We start from the raw sequence: 15,848 nt of genomic DNA, 5'->3' as shown, positions 1-15,848 counted from the left end.
CAGTACCTACCACACCTCCTCACCCCATCACATGAATCACAGCCACTACCCTCCACTGCCTCTGCAACAAAAGATGCTTTGAGGTCATGCTCCTCTTCTTTGTGCCCACCACAGCGCGTGAACAGAGAAAGAACAGAACCACTCGAGAGAAGGACGACTTAAGAGGAGCTTACAATGAAAGCACGTCCATCATAAAAGAAAACACTCTGCATTATTGAAGAATCATTCAAATAAATTCAATTTTGAAGGGTGGCGTATTGTTGGTTAACTTTCCAGGTCTTAAAAATGAAAGGCGATGATGATAAAAATCTAGATATTTGACTTTTCCTCATCAAATTGAGTAACGGTCTTCATTGATGATAATATGCCTGAGCTTTAAGCTGCACCCCCTTTTATATTCATCGCCCCAAGAATCCTCTGTGGGGGCTTAAAACTTCAAACAGTACCTCATGAAAAAGTCAGGAGGTGTCAGACATGTGTTCCCCCTCCTTGCCCCCAACCGGCTGGCTTGCCAACACCAAAGGCCAGAATTGATTTTGTGTGAAGCAGGACCAGCTCCACCCCCGTCAGGGATCACCTGCCTAACCCCCGCCTGTGGCTCTGATACAGCGCTAACAATTAGGGAGAGACAGCAAAATATTGACGAGGTATCTGCGGTTTTCAGAGCGAATTTCGCTAATTATGCATCACATGTAGTCGCTGTATAATAAATGCAGACTGTGTTTTGTAAAATGTGATTTCCTCTCAGAACATCTGAAGGAAGTTAAATTGTCACGGTTAAAATTTTTTTGCTCTAATTCCACGTGGATGATCCTTGTGTATGAGCTAATAAAGTGAGGTTTATGGAAGATTCAGGACAGATTATTTGAGGTAAGAGCACTGTCCTGAGACTCAGCAGGCTTTAAAGTTAGTCCAGCTGTACATAAAAAAAATGCAGTATGAAAGGTCATACAAGAGCCAACAGAGATAAAAGTCTGAGGTGGCTTACTTGTATAGTGATCCATTTACGATCCCCTTTAAATTAAAAATTCCTTCCTGTTTGTCTGCATGTGCTCACACTGGCAATGGTAACAAAGAGCAGGTAAATTTATGATTTCCATCTCTCATCTTTGCGTTTCAGATTTTTGGAAATGCCCTTGATTTGTCCGAACTTATCAAATCCAAATCCAGATCTAGTCTGGTACGAATTTAAACACTGATCTGATTAAAATTCAAAAGCAGATCCAATTCAAATAACATCAAAACATTTTAACTAGTTATAGCAGTAAAGGTACAGGTGAAACTAATAACACTGTGCAATTCATGACATTAATAATGGCTCCATCCTTTAAAAAGTCCCAGTAAGCCATGTCAGTGAGCCAGCATGTACTGTATAATGGCCAGACCCTCAAAGTAGGACACCTAAATGGAACAAAACCATCATTAATGTAACAGCTTACACCTGTGCTTGTCCTGCTAAGACTTGTCAAAATATCTGCTGTGAAAAAGGTAGATTCTCTATGTTCTGTAAATTAATATTTTCTCTGAGAGACAACATAAACATTTCCATTAAAAGGATAATTCTGGTTTATTATGACATTGGTCTCTTTAAATTCTTATTTTCTTTATTTTGGTCATCATCTGTATCAGGTTGTGATAACTCAAAGTAATTGCAAAGATTTGGGAACATGGCTAAATAAAGAAACATAAAGTCAGACAAACAGTTAAGCTACATTATCAAAACCACTTTATTTAGAGGAAAAAACATAACCATATGTTGGTACTAATACCTCACTCTGTAGGAAAACTGTGCACAAACAACAGTGAGTATCCTAGGTCAAAGTTGAATCTCAAAGTGGGTCTGTAAACTGTAAGGGATGTTTACAGCAGCCATTTTAGGTCATAATTTACGATTCAGCTTTGTTTTCTCCTTCAAGCTAGTCTGGCTAACCAGGTGGTTTGTTTAAAATCTTATCCTGGTGGCCTTGGGGTTTAAGACACTGATCAAGTAATTGTAGCATCCATAGTTTAAGGCTTTTTATCCCCCATCTCTCTTCCCTGCCAGCTCTATATGGTCCTCTGTCTAATGAGGTGAAACAATAAGACCAAAATATGTTTTAAAAATGAAATAAAACCTGTATGATTGTCTCATGTTTCTTCTTTTTGGCAGTGTCATCATGTTTCCAGATCTGAGCTATGACTTTGACTTTTGTAAGATGTTGGAGTGCTATTACTGATGGCCAAAACTACAAAAAGAATAAAGTTTCTAATAAACTAGAATGATCCTTTAAGCTTAAAATAATAATGTTTGCCAGGTATAACTGATGTCAGCACCAATAAGCCACATTTATGTGAGTGACTCATGTGTTACTGAAACACCTATTCCATTAGCACATTGCACAAAAGCAAGGCTTAAAATAAAATCTTAATGACAAACTAATATTTAATGATGTGTTTAAGTGCTAGGACCACAGTTAATGCTCTATAATAAAGCACCAATAAAAACACAGTTTGATGCAGTTGACTCAAAACGTTAGTGTTGATGGATTTGACAGACTTAAATTTTTCCTACTGCCTACTGTAGACATGTGTCATTTATGTCACTCAGCAACAGTGTAATATTTGTCCACAGTAAATGACTTAATAAAAGCAAACATATGAAAAGACAAAAACAGGCTGGAAAACAAGCAGCCGTGAATGTGTTTTGGAACAGAGGTTTTAGCAGCCTGGCGTCTCTGTGTGAGACATGACTTCCTTATTTTTAACAGTGGGCACTTCAACCACTGGCTTGATGTCAACCTCCCGTTCTAATGGACAGCCACAAAGCTGACAGGCCGTAAATCAGAGGAACTATAGAAAGCCATTAGTCCAGGGATACACAATAAAAAGCGGTAATGGTCTCATAAAGCCTGCAACACTGCAGCAGACATTCTGATTCTGTCTATTAAGGGCTGCACAGAGCCTCGGATGAGTGAAAATAAGGAAGCCATTTTTCTTTTGTGCATTGTTGCCTGGGGTCTAGTGCTCGTGATCAATGTACAGTAAGATGCACTGCGCCGAGAGCTATTTATTTACACTGTGCTCCAACTGAGTGAATATTAGAGGAGAACATTGTGATTATGAAGTGCTTCCATCGAGCTCCACGTTACAGACGCCTCATTGATTTACTGCGAGCTGGTTATAAATGCCAGATGTGCTCAAAGTGCTGGTTATAGTATCAAGAACAACTGTTTACATTAGTTGTTATGGTGAGTGCAACCCGGACTCCAAATCATATTTACGGGACAGTTCACCCAAATTACACAGATATATTCTTTAGCAGCTCTCTGAGACTGTACTCAAGCACAGCAGTGCTTTGAGCTACAGTAAATTCTGAGTGTCAGCATGCTAACATGCTCACCATGACAATAGTAACATGCTGATGGTAAGCAGGTGTTATGTTTACCATGTTCACCATCTTAGTTTAGCATATCAGCATGCTAACTTTTGCTAAATAGCACTAAACACAGTACAGCTGATGGTCACGAAGCAAAGTACTAGAGAGATTCAAATTTTGAGTTGATGATGGCGCTACACGAGAATATAAGGGATCACCTAAGTTATTACAATTCATCTCAGGAAATAGGAAAATCATTTGATAGTAGTGTCAAGAAATCTCACTCAGAACCACAAATGTGGACCTCATGGTGGTGCTGGAGGAAAAGTCAGTGGGATTAATCCTGTGGGGATAGTGAATGTCTGAACCAAATTTAAATGCAACCCAGTAGTTGTTGAGATACTTCAATCTGGACTACAGTGGTGGACCTACCAAGAGTGCCATCCCTATAGCCGCTTTGTCTGCAAGAATAAGAAATACATTTCAAATTCAATTTCTAGAAACAATGTCCTGGTTACCCTGGATAATCCACAGAATAGATTTCATTGGATTCACGGTCTACTGATAAAATAGCCTCTTTCAGAGGATTAATCTTCAAAACCTTAGCATATACACTACATCAGAACTACAGTATGTGTAGGGGGGTGGAACCACTACAAGTGATTAAATAAATATGGAGTTTTTTTTTTACATGCCTTTAAATATGTTTACTTTAACCAAATGCTATGATAGATAACCAGTGAAATTTGACAGCTAAATAAAATGTTGAGAAACACTGCAACAAATTTAGGTTACAGATCTTAAGTGTGCTGCATATGAAGACTGGAGGCTCATGATAGCTTTCTGTGTTCAACATAATAAGTCTAATTTAGCAGAGAGAATCTTCCTGAAACTATGCCAAAATGTTTTAGCTATTTAAAAAACAGATGCTAAACGTCGAAATAATTTCAGATAAAATTTCACCAAATCAACCCAAATTTCCCCCTCTCAAAAGATAAGAAAGTCTTTTGAGTGACATTTCAACAGGCTGTTCCTAACTTACAGCGAGATTGAGCTCGCCTGAAGACAATGACAAGCTCCTCTCTGTCTGATGTCACTTCCCATTTCCAGGCCGACTGCTATCTGCTACTGGCTTCTGCCAATAATAGCTCATCAAAACAACACAACCCTTCTTGGCACCAAAATAAAGGCAGCGGTCCACGTCTGTGCCACTCAGTTGTCAATTAAGACTCCTCTTCACACTGACACTTGTGACTTAAAAGAAACAGTCGAGAATGTGATGAATTTGAGCCGACAGATGAGAAGGCAGTACGCTGCGTTGCAGTGCCATAATGCGCTTGAGATATGGATAACAACTGACACCACTGGCAGGTCTTATGAAGTTTGATTTCATTTGTCAGGCCTCTTCTACTTTGTCTTTTAGCTCACTTGCTCCCTCACTCTTCAATCATCATGGTAATAGCTCATTCTGATGGCCTGAAGTCACTAGCACTCGCTTCCATTTAAAATGCAAAGCCACAAAAATAGCAGGTGCTGCTGTGGACTACACATCATGATGGCATCACATGCTGTATCTGATATGTTACATTGTAAATTTACGTGCATAACAGCATGTATATGGTTAAAAAGAAGCAAAATGAACCTGGTTTTTGATGTCCGCAGGATGTTCTGATCTCTGAAACTCACACAATTTAACAACTTGGAGATGAATGCATATCACATAAACTACAAACGACAGCGAAATAACCATCAACCTCGGTATTTGATCACTAAGTAGACAAATGGAGCAGTAAGTGTCCAAGCCTGTCTTGGTGAATACCTTGCATGCTTGTCTCCAGCCGACCACATGACGCTAATTCCTGACTGAAGCGCTCCTCCTGCGTATCCCTAATCCTGCCTGTGAAATGTGACAAGATCATTCTTTAGGCCTACTTTAGTCTGAATAATCTGCCCATCACAGACATTCATCCCGACCTGCACAGTGCTTCCAGTGTCATAACACGCCACCTGTACATTTTCACCCCGGCTTAGGCTCCATAAATTAAATCTAGACAAGTAAGGGATCAGCATCTAGTGCTGCATGTGCACAGATGTGGAGAATGTTGGGTTTACACTGACAAACAAATGCAAACTTTTTTGTGAGGGTTGAAATAATTAACTGACTACAATTCAGAAAAAGGATAGTATATCAAGGAAAAAATGCCAAACTCTCTGTGTCTCCAGTTTCTCAAATGTCAGGATTTTTTCTGCTTTATATCCTTGTGAACGGAATAACTTTGGAACAGTTGGTTGGACTAAATTAGCAATTTTAAGATGTCACATGGGCTCTTGAAAAACATATTTTGCAATTTTCTGACAACTAATAAATAAAATGACTAATTAACAGATTAACCAATAATCTAAATAGCCGCTATATGTGACCCTAATGATGATCAACATGAACAAACTCAAATCATTTAGACGTCATGATGATTGCACTCCTCCTAAAGCTCCTCCTAAAGTGCAGTACAGTGGGTCTTACAGGAGCTTCTTGAAGTTTTCACAAAGTTCTCAACCAGTAATATGGCAGCTGTCAGGATGAATTGAGCCACTGGTTCCAGTGTTAACAGGGAGTGTAGGTGAAGTTAACTCCTCTCTACAGCATGACTGCAGCCCGCCAGGATCCTCACTTACCTGATGGCAAGTGGACGACAGCATATAATCTCCATAGGCTTTACTTCCTACTCCTGACCAGCTTTAACTAATTGAGGAGACAAAGTGAAAAAGACCCTTCACCGCCGTGATCTTGGCTGCACCTCAACTCTTCTAACTCCCTCTGTCACGCTGCGCTCCTGTCGTCTTGACTTCCGGGCGAGATAGTGCAAGTTCTTCACGTCAGCTCCGAGTTGAGCTCTTGCGAATGAAGTCAACGCTACAGTATTTGACACAGATGTGGGGTGGGGGCTGGGGGGGGGGGATATCTTGGGTGTAGTCAAGGGGAATGGGTATGACTTCTAAGTATCTGAAATGTCCTGTCTCAAAAACACAATATCCGTAATACTTCCTGACACGTTCTCCTATAACCTCTTATTCTGTGCCAGCTTCTGTGGGGGCCTTTTTTTTCTCTCCTTCTCTGGGCGCAGAAGAAAAGCAGTCTATTTTCTTGTCATATTTGCTTGAAAGGCGACTCTCAACTTGGAGTCTAATTTCCTGCACTTTAAAGACAGTCCACATGCAAGGTGCATTACCATGCTATCGAGGTGATGGGAGCAATTTCAAACTGTCAGTCAGTCATGGAAATATCAGAGAGACTTAATGTCTACTGCAACCTGTCAAAGGCCCCTGTGAAGTGGTGGAGAGCGTAATCTGAGTCTTATTCACTCAACACCATTTACTTGTCAGTGGAGCTCTCTGTTTTACTCTGGATGGTAGTTCATAATGAGAAGAGGATAGAATATAGCCATACATATAGCTACATAAATGAAGAGATCAAACTGTGGCAGCTTTAGAAATAATATATATGAGGAAAAGAGGAATATGTGCAGCAGCTGCACATTAACAGAGAGCAGTTATATTATAAATACCATAGTTTTCACTTCAGTATGAAACTGCTGCATCTCATATGATCCCACAGTTCTTGCTTCACAGACAGCAGTTAGTTAAGGCTGTTAATTTCCCGATAGACGCACCACTCTGTGTGACACACTGGGACTGTACTTAACCATTATTAATGTGACAGGCCTCAGTGCAAGGCAAATCAATTAAACAGGAGCAATCACCATAGTCTGGATAACGGCCTTTTAAGACTGTTTTCATGTGACAAGGAGGTCCTCGATCCAGGCCTCTGTGCCAGGACCTGACAGGTCAAGAAAGCGGCATGAAACAATAGCACCTTCTAACCATCATCTCCCCTTTTTACCTGTCAGATCCAGTCGGCCTGTCTGGCTGCTGACGTGGCGCGCCCTGCGCTGGCTGCCACGAGGTGAATTTTCATGTCATGTCGGGGGAATTTCGTATTCCATTTGCTTGACATTATAATGTCGCATTTATCGACCATATCCTTTTTTTGAAAGCTATATGTCAAGAGCTTTTGAGTCTGAGTTTTTAAGCTTTCCTTTTTTATAGTTCCAGGTACAGGTCCTTTGTGGTGTTTTTAATGTATGTATGCATGGCTAAAGAAGGAGGAATAATAAGACTGGAGTGGTGACTTACCCTCTTGTTGCATGGATAAATCCTGCACTGCTGCCTGCAACCTCCAGACATGTCTGGAAAACAAAAGCAGATTTCCCAAAAATATCACTTTTGCACTTCATCGTGAAGCCAGTTATAATTTCATAGAACAAATACAAACAAAACGGTTCAACATTTGATTCAAAAGAGACTGAACATACAGTATAATATCAAATGCATGCGTTTGTCTAATCAACCCTGTAGAGCAGATTAACCATCAGGCTGCAATTATACATTATACAATACACATCATACAATTATACATTATATAGTACAGTAATAAAAGCAGCTCCTGTCACTGTGACTTTAATTGCCATTATTTTCAATTTTTAATCAACCCCAATGGTAAATTGGGAACACACACACAGTATAAGGCGTAGCTCTTGTTCAGATGAGCACCACAGTAGATTAAATCAAGACTAGAAGTTAAACAAGTGCTGGAGGCCGGTGGAGAATTATCTCACTCAGCCGTTTTACGTACTTGGATTTCATAAGATACTGAATAAATTCACAGTCACTTTAAGAAACAAAAACATAACTGTGTCCTTTCACGGTTCTGCTTGAGGTTTCTGCCTCTTAAAAGGAAGTTTTTCCTTGCCACAGTCGCCTAGTGCTTGCTCATGGTGGGATCTGTTGGGTTTCTCTCTGTAAATTTTATAAGATAAAGGGTACGGTCTAGACCTGCTCTATATGTACAGTGCCTCGAGATAACTTCTGTTGTGAATTGGCGCTATATAAATAAAAATTGACTTGACTTGACGGACTAAATAAGAGTCGGAAAACGACTCATAGTGTTTGCCAAACCGTGTGTTTTGCGTTATCATTTTGTATTTTCTTTTGGCTAAGAACAAGGGTAAAGATAAGGACAGTCAATAGCTAGCAGTAAAACTCTGTACAAAAAATAAAACAAAATAGAAAAAAGTTTTTTAAAGGTCATAACTGATTAAATGTGTCTGATAAATGCATTTTTATAAATAAAAAAAATAGCTTTTCCAGTGGATGAGAAAGTTACATTTTGAACACTGGTGACAAACTTGGCACAGATTTTGCTTAATACAGAAACTCTGTATGTTGCTAAAATTATCAACTTAGTTAACCCACATTTTTTATGTGTATAGTTTGAGTTCATACATTTCCTGAATTCATAAAGTCAAAATGTGAGCTTTAAGGGACTTTAAAAGAAAAAAAAAACACGAATTAATCCTTTAATGAAAAACATTAATCCTTAGTCTTTGAATGTAAAGCCCAGTTAGAGGCTTGTTTTCTATGTAATAATCACCGACTTGAGCTTTATCCAGCCCTGCTTGTAAACGCTTGTATTTGCACGGGACTTTGGGTGATTCATAAACGTGTCCTTGTGTGAAATACTTACGGGAGATTTCGAGCTTTTCTGTTTAAAAGTAATGAATTACGGCGACGAGGGGTGGTGGGGGGAAAGAAAAAATGTGCAGCCATTTAAGGATAAAGCCGAGAATTTGGTGTCTGCCGCGGCGAGCCATCCATCACGTCCACAATAAAGGAGTTTTTGCCTGACGGTCGAAATTTATGGTCGCCCTTCTCTGCCCTAATAACTCAAAGCGCTGTGTCAGAGCCTGACAGCCGTTGCCGAAAACAGCACCCCTGTTATCAATCAAAAAACACTTGCATATGTTTAACTTTCGCCTGATCAGCAAGACGTTTATAGGCTATTGAGTAATAAGATAAGTGGGTCTATTTCGATGGGAAGAAATGTGGAAGCTTTAATGATTAATGGCAGTCACAAGAGGGGTTATTTAAGCGCTCTTGGAATAAAAAGAAGGAATTTTTGGCTTGAGTGTGGCGGAAATGTGGAGGAATATTTTTAATCTGCGAAAAACAAACAAAAAAAACAACTTGACATTGTATTAAACAGACTTCTGTAGGCTCTGTAAAAACGCTTATCTCCAATTAAACAAATGGCACTTTGGAGTTTCACCGGACCAGGCAGGCTAGAACAGGCCCTAAATGATGATGGAGGAGTGAGAGGGAGAGACACGTCACTTCTTCTCCCCACTTCTCGCGGATTCGCTTTACAGTGGTTGACCTGAATCTGACTGAGAGGAGGCACACACACACACACACACAAATGTGCAGACAGACAGCTGACAGATAACTGGCGTGCAGGACAGGGAACTGACAGATGACAGGCTGCAAGATTGAGAGGAGAAAGTTACAGAAAATGTGAAACAAGGCGATGGATATCGCTGTAGGTTTGGGTGAAAAGCCCCCAGCTGGTTATTTTTCTTGTTTTGGAGTCAAAATTTATTCGCTAATGAGTCCTCGTGATGTAAATTTATTGCAAGGGCGAGACGTTCTGGGCTTGAAGTGCTGTTTCCCCATTTGTAGTCCATTTAACCAAATGAGAATTAGCTCAAAATGACTTCAGAACAAGGAGTGAAAACGTCCAATAATTTGGCCAGAGGTGTCAATTTGCCCAATATCTTATAATTATCTGACTCTTGTCTGAAATTATTTTGTGTTAATTAAAAATCTACTTTGTGCACACTTGACATAAAAATGTTTTGGTCATCTTTATCCCCTGGTTATCTACCCCCAACCCGCGCAGGACGCAGGTCCGGCGCATGCGTCAAAGCTCCAATTACGCAAAGACGCTTATAAAAAAAACACCCTCAAAATTAAAAGCGCTCGGAGTGGGTGAGATATGAAATACACACCCGTGTGAAGAGGAAACGTCACATTCCCCTCAACCCTTCTTCAGCTCGGGATCTCTGTCTTTCTTTGGGAGGCGGTGGCAAAAGGCTGGTGATCGCGCGCGGACTAATTCAGATGCCGCTCGCGAGGAGGCGGAGTGATCCCTCCTGCCCACGACCCACGTAAACCCGAGTCAGCTCTCGGACCCGCAGCCACACTTGTCAGAGCAACGCCGGGGAATGAAGCAACGCGGCTGAGAAGCGCACGGGATTCTGCTCACATACACTGTCCGCGTCTCTTTCTGAGGGATTTAACATTGTTTCTTTTCTTTTTTTAAAAAAAAAATCTCTGGCTGAAGGCTTTAACCCCGAGTGTTGGCTTTCTTTTACCCTACACATGTATTTCTCAACCATTTCCACGAGAATTGGGTCATGATCACATCGCCCACGGTCTCTGTCCTGAGAAATAGCACGAATCCAGCGTGGGAGAGCGGCTCCTCGGGAGAGAAGGGCGCAGTGAAGATCCGACAGCTATCCGTCCACAACTCCGTCTCTCCCGCAGACCCTTCTCGCCAAGCCAGTCGTCTTCCCATAAAGGTTTTGAAAATGCTTACGGCTCGGGCAGGACACATTTTACACCCGGAATACCTCCAGCCTTTACCGTCCACCCCTATCAGTCCCATCGAGGTAAGCAGCGATTTTTTTTTTTTCGGCGAAAACGTTTGCGCACGTCGGCATCAATTCGCTTTTAAGTGTTTAAACTCTGGACGCTATCGCTGGATGAATTTTGTGGACAGTGACTGAAGATTTTATTCAGACTGTGAGATGAACCAGCGAATACAGAAAATAAAAGCCCCTAATACTCTCTGTTCGCGATTATTTGACCTGATTCTGAGTTGGTTTCTCTGATTTTTTTTCTTTGCATTTGAGCTGTAAAATATGGACTCACTTTAAATATCAATAACCTGTTTGCAACAGATGGATGCCCATGTTTATAATGTCACCGTGGACGTGTGGTAGTTGTACTATCTTATCTTATATCGCGTGGAAATCCGCTGCGTGTGCACGTTCCCTCTTTTCATGCCATTATCCTGCTGAGTTGTTTTGAGTTTCAACCCGAGATAAGTTTATGCGCAATGCGTAAAATACGCGGAACGGTCACATGTGCGTGTTGACAACAAAAACATTATGTTTAAGTGTTTCGATGGATTTCATTAATTGGTGTGTTTTTTGTTTTTTTGTTTTTTGTTCTATTTCACAGCTGGATGCCAAGAAAAGTCCACTGGCTCTCTTGGCCCAGACGTGCTCTCAGATCGGCAAACCGGACCCGCCGTCCTCCTCCAAACTGTCCTCTGTGACCTCAAATGGATCTAGCGACAAGGAGACCAAATCCGGTCCGCTGAAAATGAGCGACATCGGAGCCGACGACAAATCCAGCTTCAAACCTTACTCCAAATCGTCAGAGAAGAAGGACTCGAGCAGCAGCCTCAGTGGAGATAAAACCAGTTTCCGAGTGCCTAGCGCCACCTGCCAGCCGTTCACCCCCAGGACAGGCAGCCCCAGCTCCTGCACCTCAGTCTCTCCACTGCCGTCTGAGGGCAAAGCGGGGGACAAGGAGGAAAAGAAGGAGTCTGATAGCAATAAAAGCAGTACGACTGAGAGTAACGGTAGCCATAGGATAAGTGGAATTACCTCTGATGGCAGTCAACACCAGGAGAACACATCTGGATCCAAGACTGTTACATCAGACTCAACATCTGTGACCTCATCATCCTCCTCCGTCCTCGGTTCTGGACTGGTGGCCCCCGTTTCCCCCTATAAGCCCGGTCATACAGTTTTCCCCTTGCCACCTGCTGGTATTTCCTACCCTGGAAGTTTAGCGGGTGCCTATGCAGGTTACCCGCAGCCGTTCCTCCCTCCTGGAATGACCCTTGACCCCACCAAATCTAGCAGCCAGCTACTAAGCGCACAGTTCGCTGCTGCCAGCTCTCTGGGATGCAGTAAAGCGGGGACGAGTCCCTTGGCTGGAGCGTCCCCTCCGTCTCTAATGTCTGCTAGTCTGTGTCGAGACCCCTACTGCCTGAGCTACCACTGCACGAGCCATTTGTCTGGTGCGTCGAGCGCCAACTGCGCACATGACTCTGCGGCTGCCGCTGCGGCCGCCACCGCGCTGAAATCTGGATACCCGCTCATGTACCCGACGCACCCGTTACACGGCGTGCACTCCCCGGCCCCCTCCTTCAGCGGACATCCCTTATATCCTTACGGGTTTATGCTGCCCAATGACCCCCTCCCGCACGTGTGTAACTGGGTGTCTGCTAACGGACCTTGCGACAAGCGCTTTTCCTCCTCCGAGGAGCTGCTCAGCCACTTGCGGACTCACACGGCCTTTGCCGGCACGGAGAAGTTGATATCCGGGTACCCGGGGTCATCTTCTCTCGCCAACGCCGCTGCCGCCGCTGCTATGGCTTGTCACATGCATATGCCTCCAAACGGCAGCCCGGGCAGCCCCAGCACGCTGGCCCTCAGGGGCCCCCATCACCCTCTCGGACTGAGCAGCCGGTATCACCCTTATTCAAAGAGCCCCCTGCCCACTCCCGGGGCCCCGGTGCCGGTGCCTGCGGCCACCGGGCCGTATTACTCCCCGTACGCCTTGTATGGACAAAGACTGACAACAGCCTCGGCCTTAGGATACCAGTAGAAGCAAAGAATTATACATTTATAAAGGAGATTTAGGCCCAATGAGTTTTATATTGTACTTCATGCAGGGACTGGATCCATGTGGGGATCACTGTATTTATTTGCGATAGCTTCAAGCGTGACTAAAATAAAAAATAATTATAATATAACTTTGAAAGGCCTCAATGTGCATTATTTTACACAGGAGAGAATACTTGGTTATTTTTGCCTACTGTGCATCTAAAGTCTCTTTTTCTGCAGAACTTTTTTTTTAACCATTAAGCAATAATATGGATTTTAATCTTAATGCTGAATCGACTCCTGCAAAAGTTATTTTAATTCCTCTTCACTCAGGCGGGTTAGAGGGCTGCTTGTACTGCGTGATTTTGACAGAATGATGGACGTGGAAAATCAATCAGAGCAGCTTCTTCATAAACATCATTGATTTATTTTTGTGGGGAGCCAAACGTTTCATGAGAGCAGTTTTTTAAAAAACCTGGATGACATTTTTTTTTTTAAAGCTTCGGACATCTCTCAAAGTGTCTGTCTGAAAGTTTCATTTGAGATTTAAAAAAAAAAGGGGGGGGGGGGGGGTACACATCTACTATAATGCTTAAATTGCGTTATCAGTTCAAATAAGGTCAGAGAGTTTAAAGTTATAATAGCAGGAATTTAATCAACTAAGTTTTTATATGGTTTTCTTTGTTATTTTGTTTTGGGACATTAGTTTAGCTGTGCAGTGAGATTCTCAGCTTGTGAAAGGTTACTGTGGGTTTTTTAAAAATCAAATATATATTATTCATTTATTTAATTAATCCATATTTTGTTTCTGAGGCTGTGGCAACTCACATGAAAAAGTATATATATTCTGTTTTATTGTGGACAGTCATGGCAAACTCTAACTTGTTTCCCTTTATGTATAACCTCAGCTTTGTCATTTTATGTCCTGGGTTATGCAGAAGGCCTACAGACAGAGAACTACTTGTGTAATAACAGAACCTTTGCATGTTTTTAGGTTTCTGTTAGCATGTATGTTTTTATTTTCTTAACTCATGGTGACAAGAGGCTAAAGCTTGGTGCTGTAGCTACAGTATGTACAGTGTGTGTGTGTGTGTGTGTGTGTGTGTTCAGTTGTAGTATCTCATGAGCACATCAAAACATGCTGAATCTTCTCAATCACGAGGTCACAGATGATCGTTTCATTAACGAAGACAAACGAGCCACTGATATCAGTGAGGAGCTGGCTAAACAAAGATTTACGATGACACCAGATGTGGGACGTTTCCGCTGCTTTTGTGATCGCTCTAATGAAGCCGTGAAGCAGAGAGCATGAAATAGTGCGAGGTCCTAACTATTTAATCAGCACTTTAAAACAAATCAACTAAATCAAGCCAATAGTGTCATTATCCGTCCTCTGTAAATCAGGCTGTTCTCCAGCAGTAAAAATCACCATCATTAACGGTCAGATGTCATATTCATCAAACCCACCCATCCTTCATGCAGATGAGTCCTAAACATAGCTCAGTGATAGATGTTAATAAAGCCCCTAACCCACAATTCAGCACTGCAACCAGTCAGCCATGAAGCCAGCGTGGCTCATATGTGCTGCATCTTTTTTTCATTTACAAACAGCACAACAATGTGAAGTGAACAAATTGGATTAAGATCTGTGGACATTATTTCTCACCATTTAACTGATGTGTGACACTGGAGTATAAGCTCACACATCCCCTCATGTACGAACAGACAAACCAGTCAATAAATTATTCAGATACAATTTTATAGTATCAGTTGATGCATTATTTTGAATTTAGGGTGGGATCTAAAGTACAGCATCTGTGCTTGATACATGTGGACTAAATTGCTTTAAAATGAATATTTAATCAGCAAGTCTTGGATTTTATAGTGTGAAAATGTTTCTTGTGGGAAATCTTAGTGATCCAGTTTTTCGTGAATTAAAAGTATATTATCAAGCTTTTATTTTTCAAACAGGAAGTCTCATCAAGATGAAGTCTTTTCTAAGTTAGAGCTGAGGATAATTACACACACAAGATCCCAAATGACACTCATCAGCTATCATACACAGAGACAGAGAAATAAGAACTATCACTATCAATTATTAAAAATATCAGTAAGAAAAACTTTGCCTCTAAGATGAATAAGTGTCTCTGTAGCACTTTACTTTAAGCCTATCTAGTATTTAGAACAGGTTTAAATACATTAATAATACCATATAGTAGTATAATAGTGTCCTATAAACACACTAGTTGTTGTGAGCACATATACATGTTAATTAATGTATTACTCCTCCATAAGCAGAGGCTGCTGTATAAACAGTTGTTGCCAAATACTGTACACTTTTAAGTACAGAAAAAGGTGTCCTTATATCTGCATAAAATGTCATTAACATGTGTGTGGGTGGGGTTAAAGTAAAGTAATACAGTGTCTTAAAGTGAAGATGTGCTGCTATTATTCCAATAATGAGGTGCATAGTAGCAGAAACCTGTTTTTCCCAGTTAAGTGTTAGTATAAAAGCCTACAGTATGTTGTGATCTGTTGTCATTAGCTTTAAATTCAACTTTAATGTAAAAAAAAACAAAAAATAACCGTGTAGCTGTATACGCTGCTGTGGTAAACAGTATCCAATGCTAATCCACCAAACAATAAATATATATTTTTAAAAGGCTTAGCCTAGTTCCAGCAAAAAAACTCAATCTGAATTTTTAGTTTATAAGCAAGTTGTTCGACGTGAGTTTCGTTGGGCAATCCACAAGCTAGTCAGTATTTATAATGCTGTACTGTATCAATTACATTACCATTTGGCAATGGACGAGAGTGGGGCACATCAACAATTTAAAGTCTTACCATATATTTTATCTGTAGAGTTGGAGTATAGAAAAAACAATTAAGGAGGTCTAGAGGTCATCAGGGGCAGA

General features: G+C 41.3%; 1 protein-coding gene across 1 annotated transcript; it reads left to right on the top strand.

Moving 5' to 3' along the window:
• The first annotated feature begins 10,244 nt into the window (after positions 1–10,244).
• On the top strand, positions 10,245–13,090 carry LOC108901717 (zinc finger protein 503). The gene is made up of 2 exons (XM_018703326.2): positions 10,245–10,920; positions 11,495–13,090. Exons 1-2 carry the CDS (start codon positions 10,666–10,668, stop codon positions 12,932–12,934), a joined length of 1,695 nt encoding a protein of 564 aa, XP_018558842.1. The 5' UTR covers positions 10,245–10,665; the 3' UTR covers positions 12,935–13,090.
• The last annotated feature ends 2,758 nt before the right edge of the window (positions 13,091–15,848 follow it).

Source organism: Lates calcarifer, linkage group LG23, assembly GCF_001640805.2.
Source record: "Lates calcarifer isolate ASB-BC8 linkage group LG23, TLL_Latcal_v3, whole genome shotgun sequence".
Taxonomy (NCBI): domain Eukaryota; kingdom Metazoa; phylum Chordata; class Actinopteri; family Centropomidae; genus Lates; species Lates calcarifer.
The sequence above is the reverse complement of the archived record's forward strand: the minus strand, read 5'-3'. Positions and strand labels throughout refer to the sequence as shown.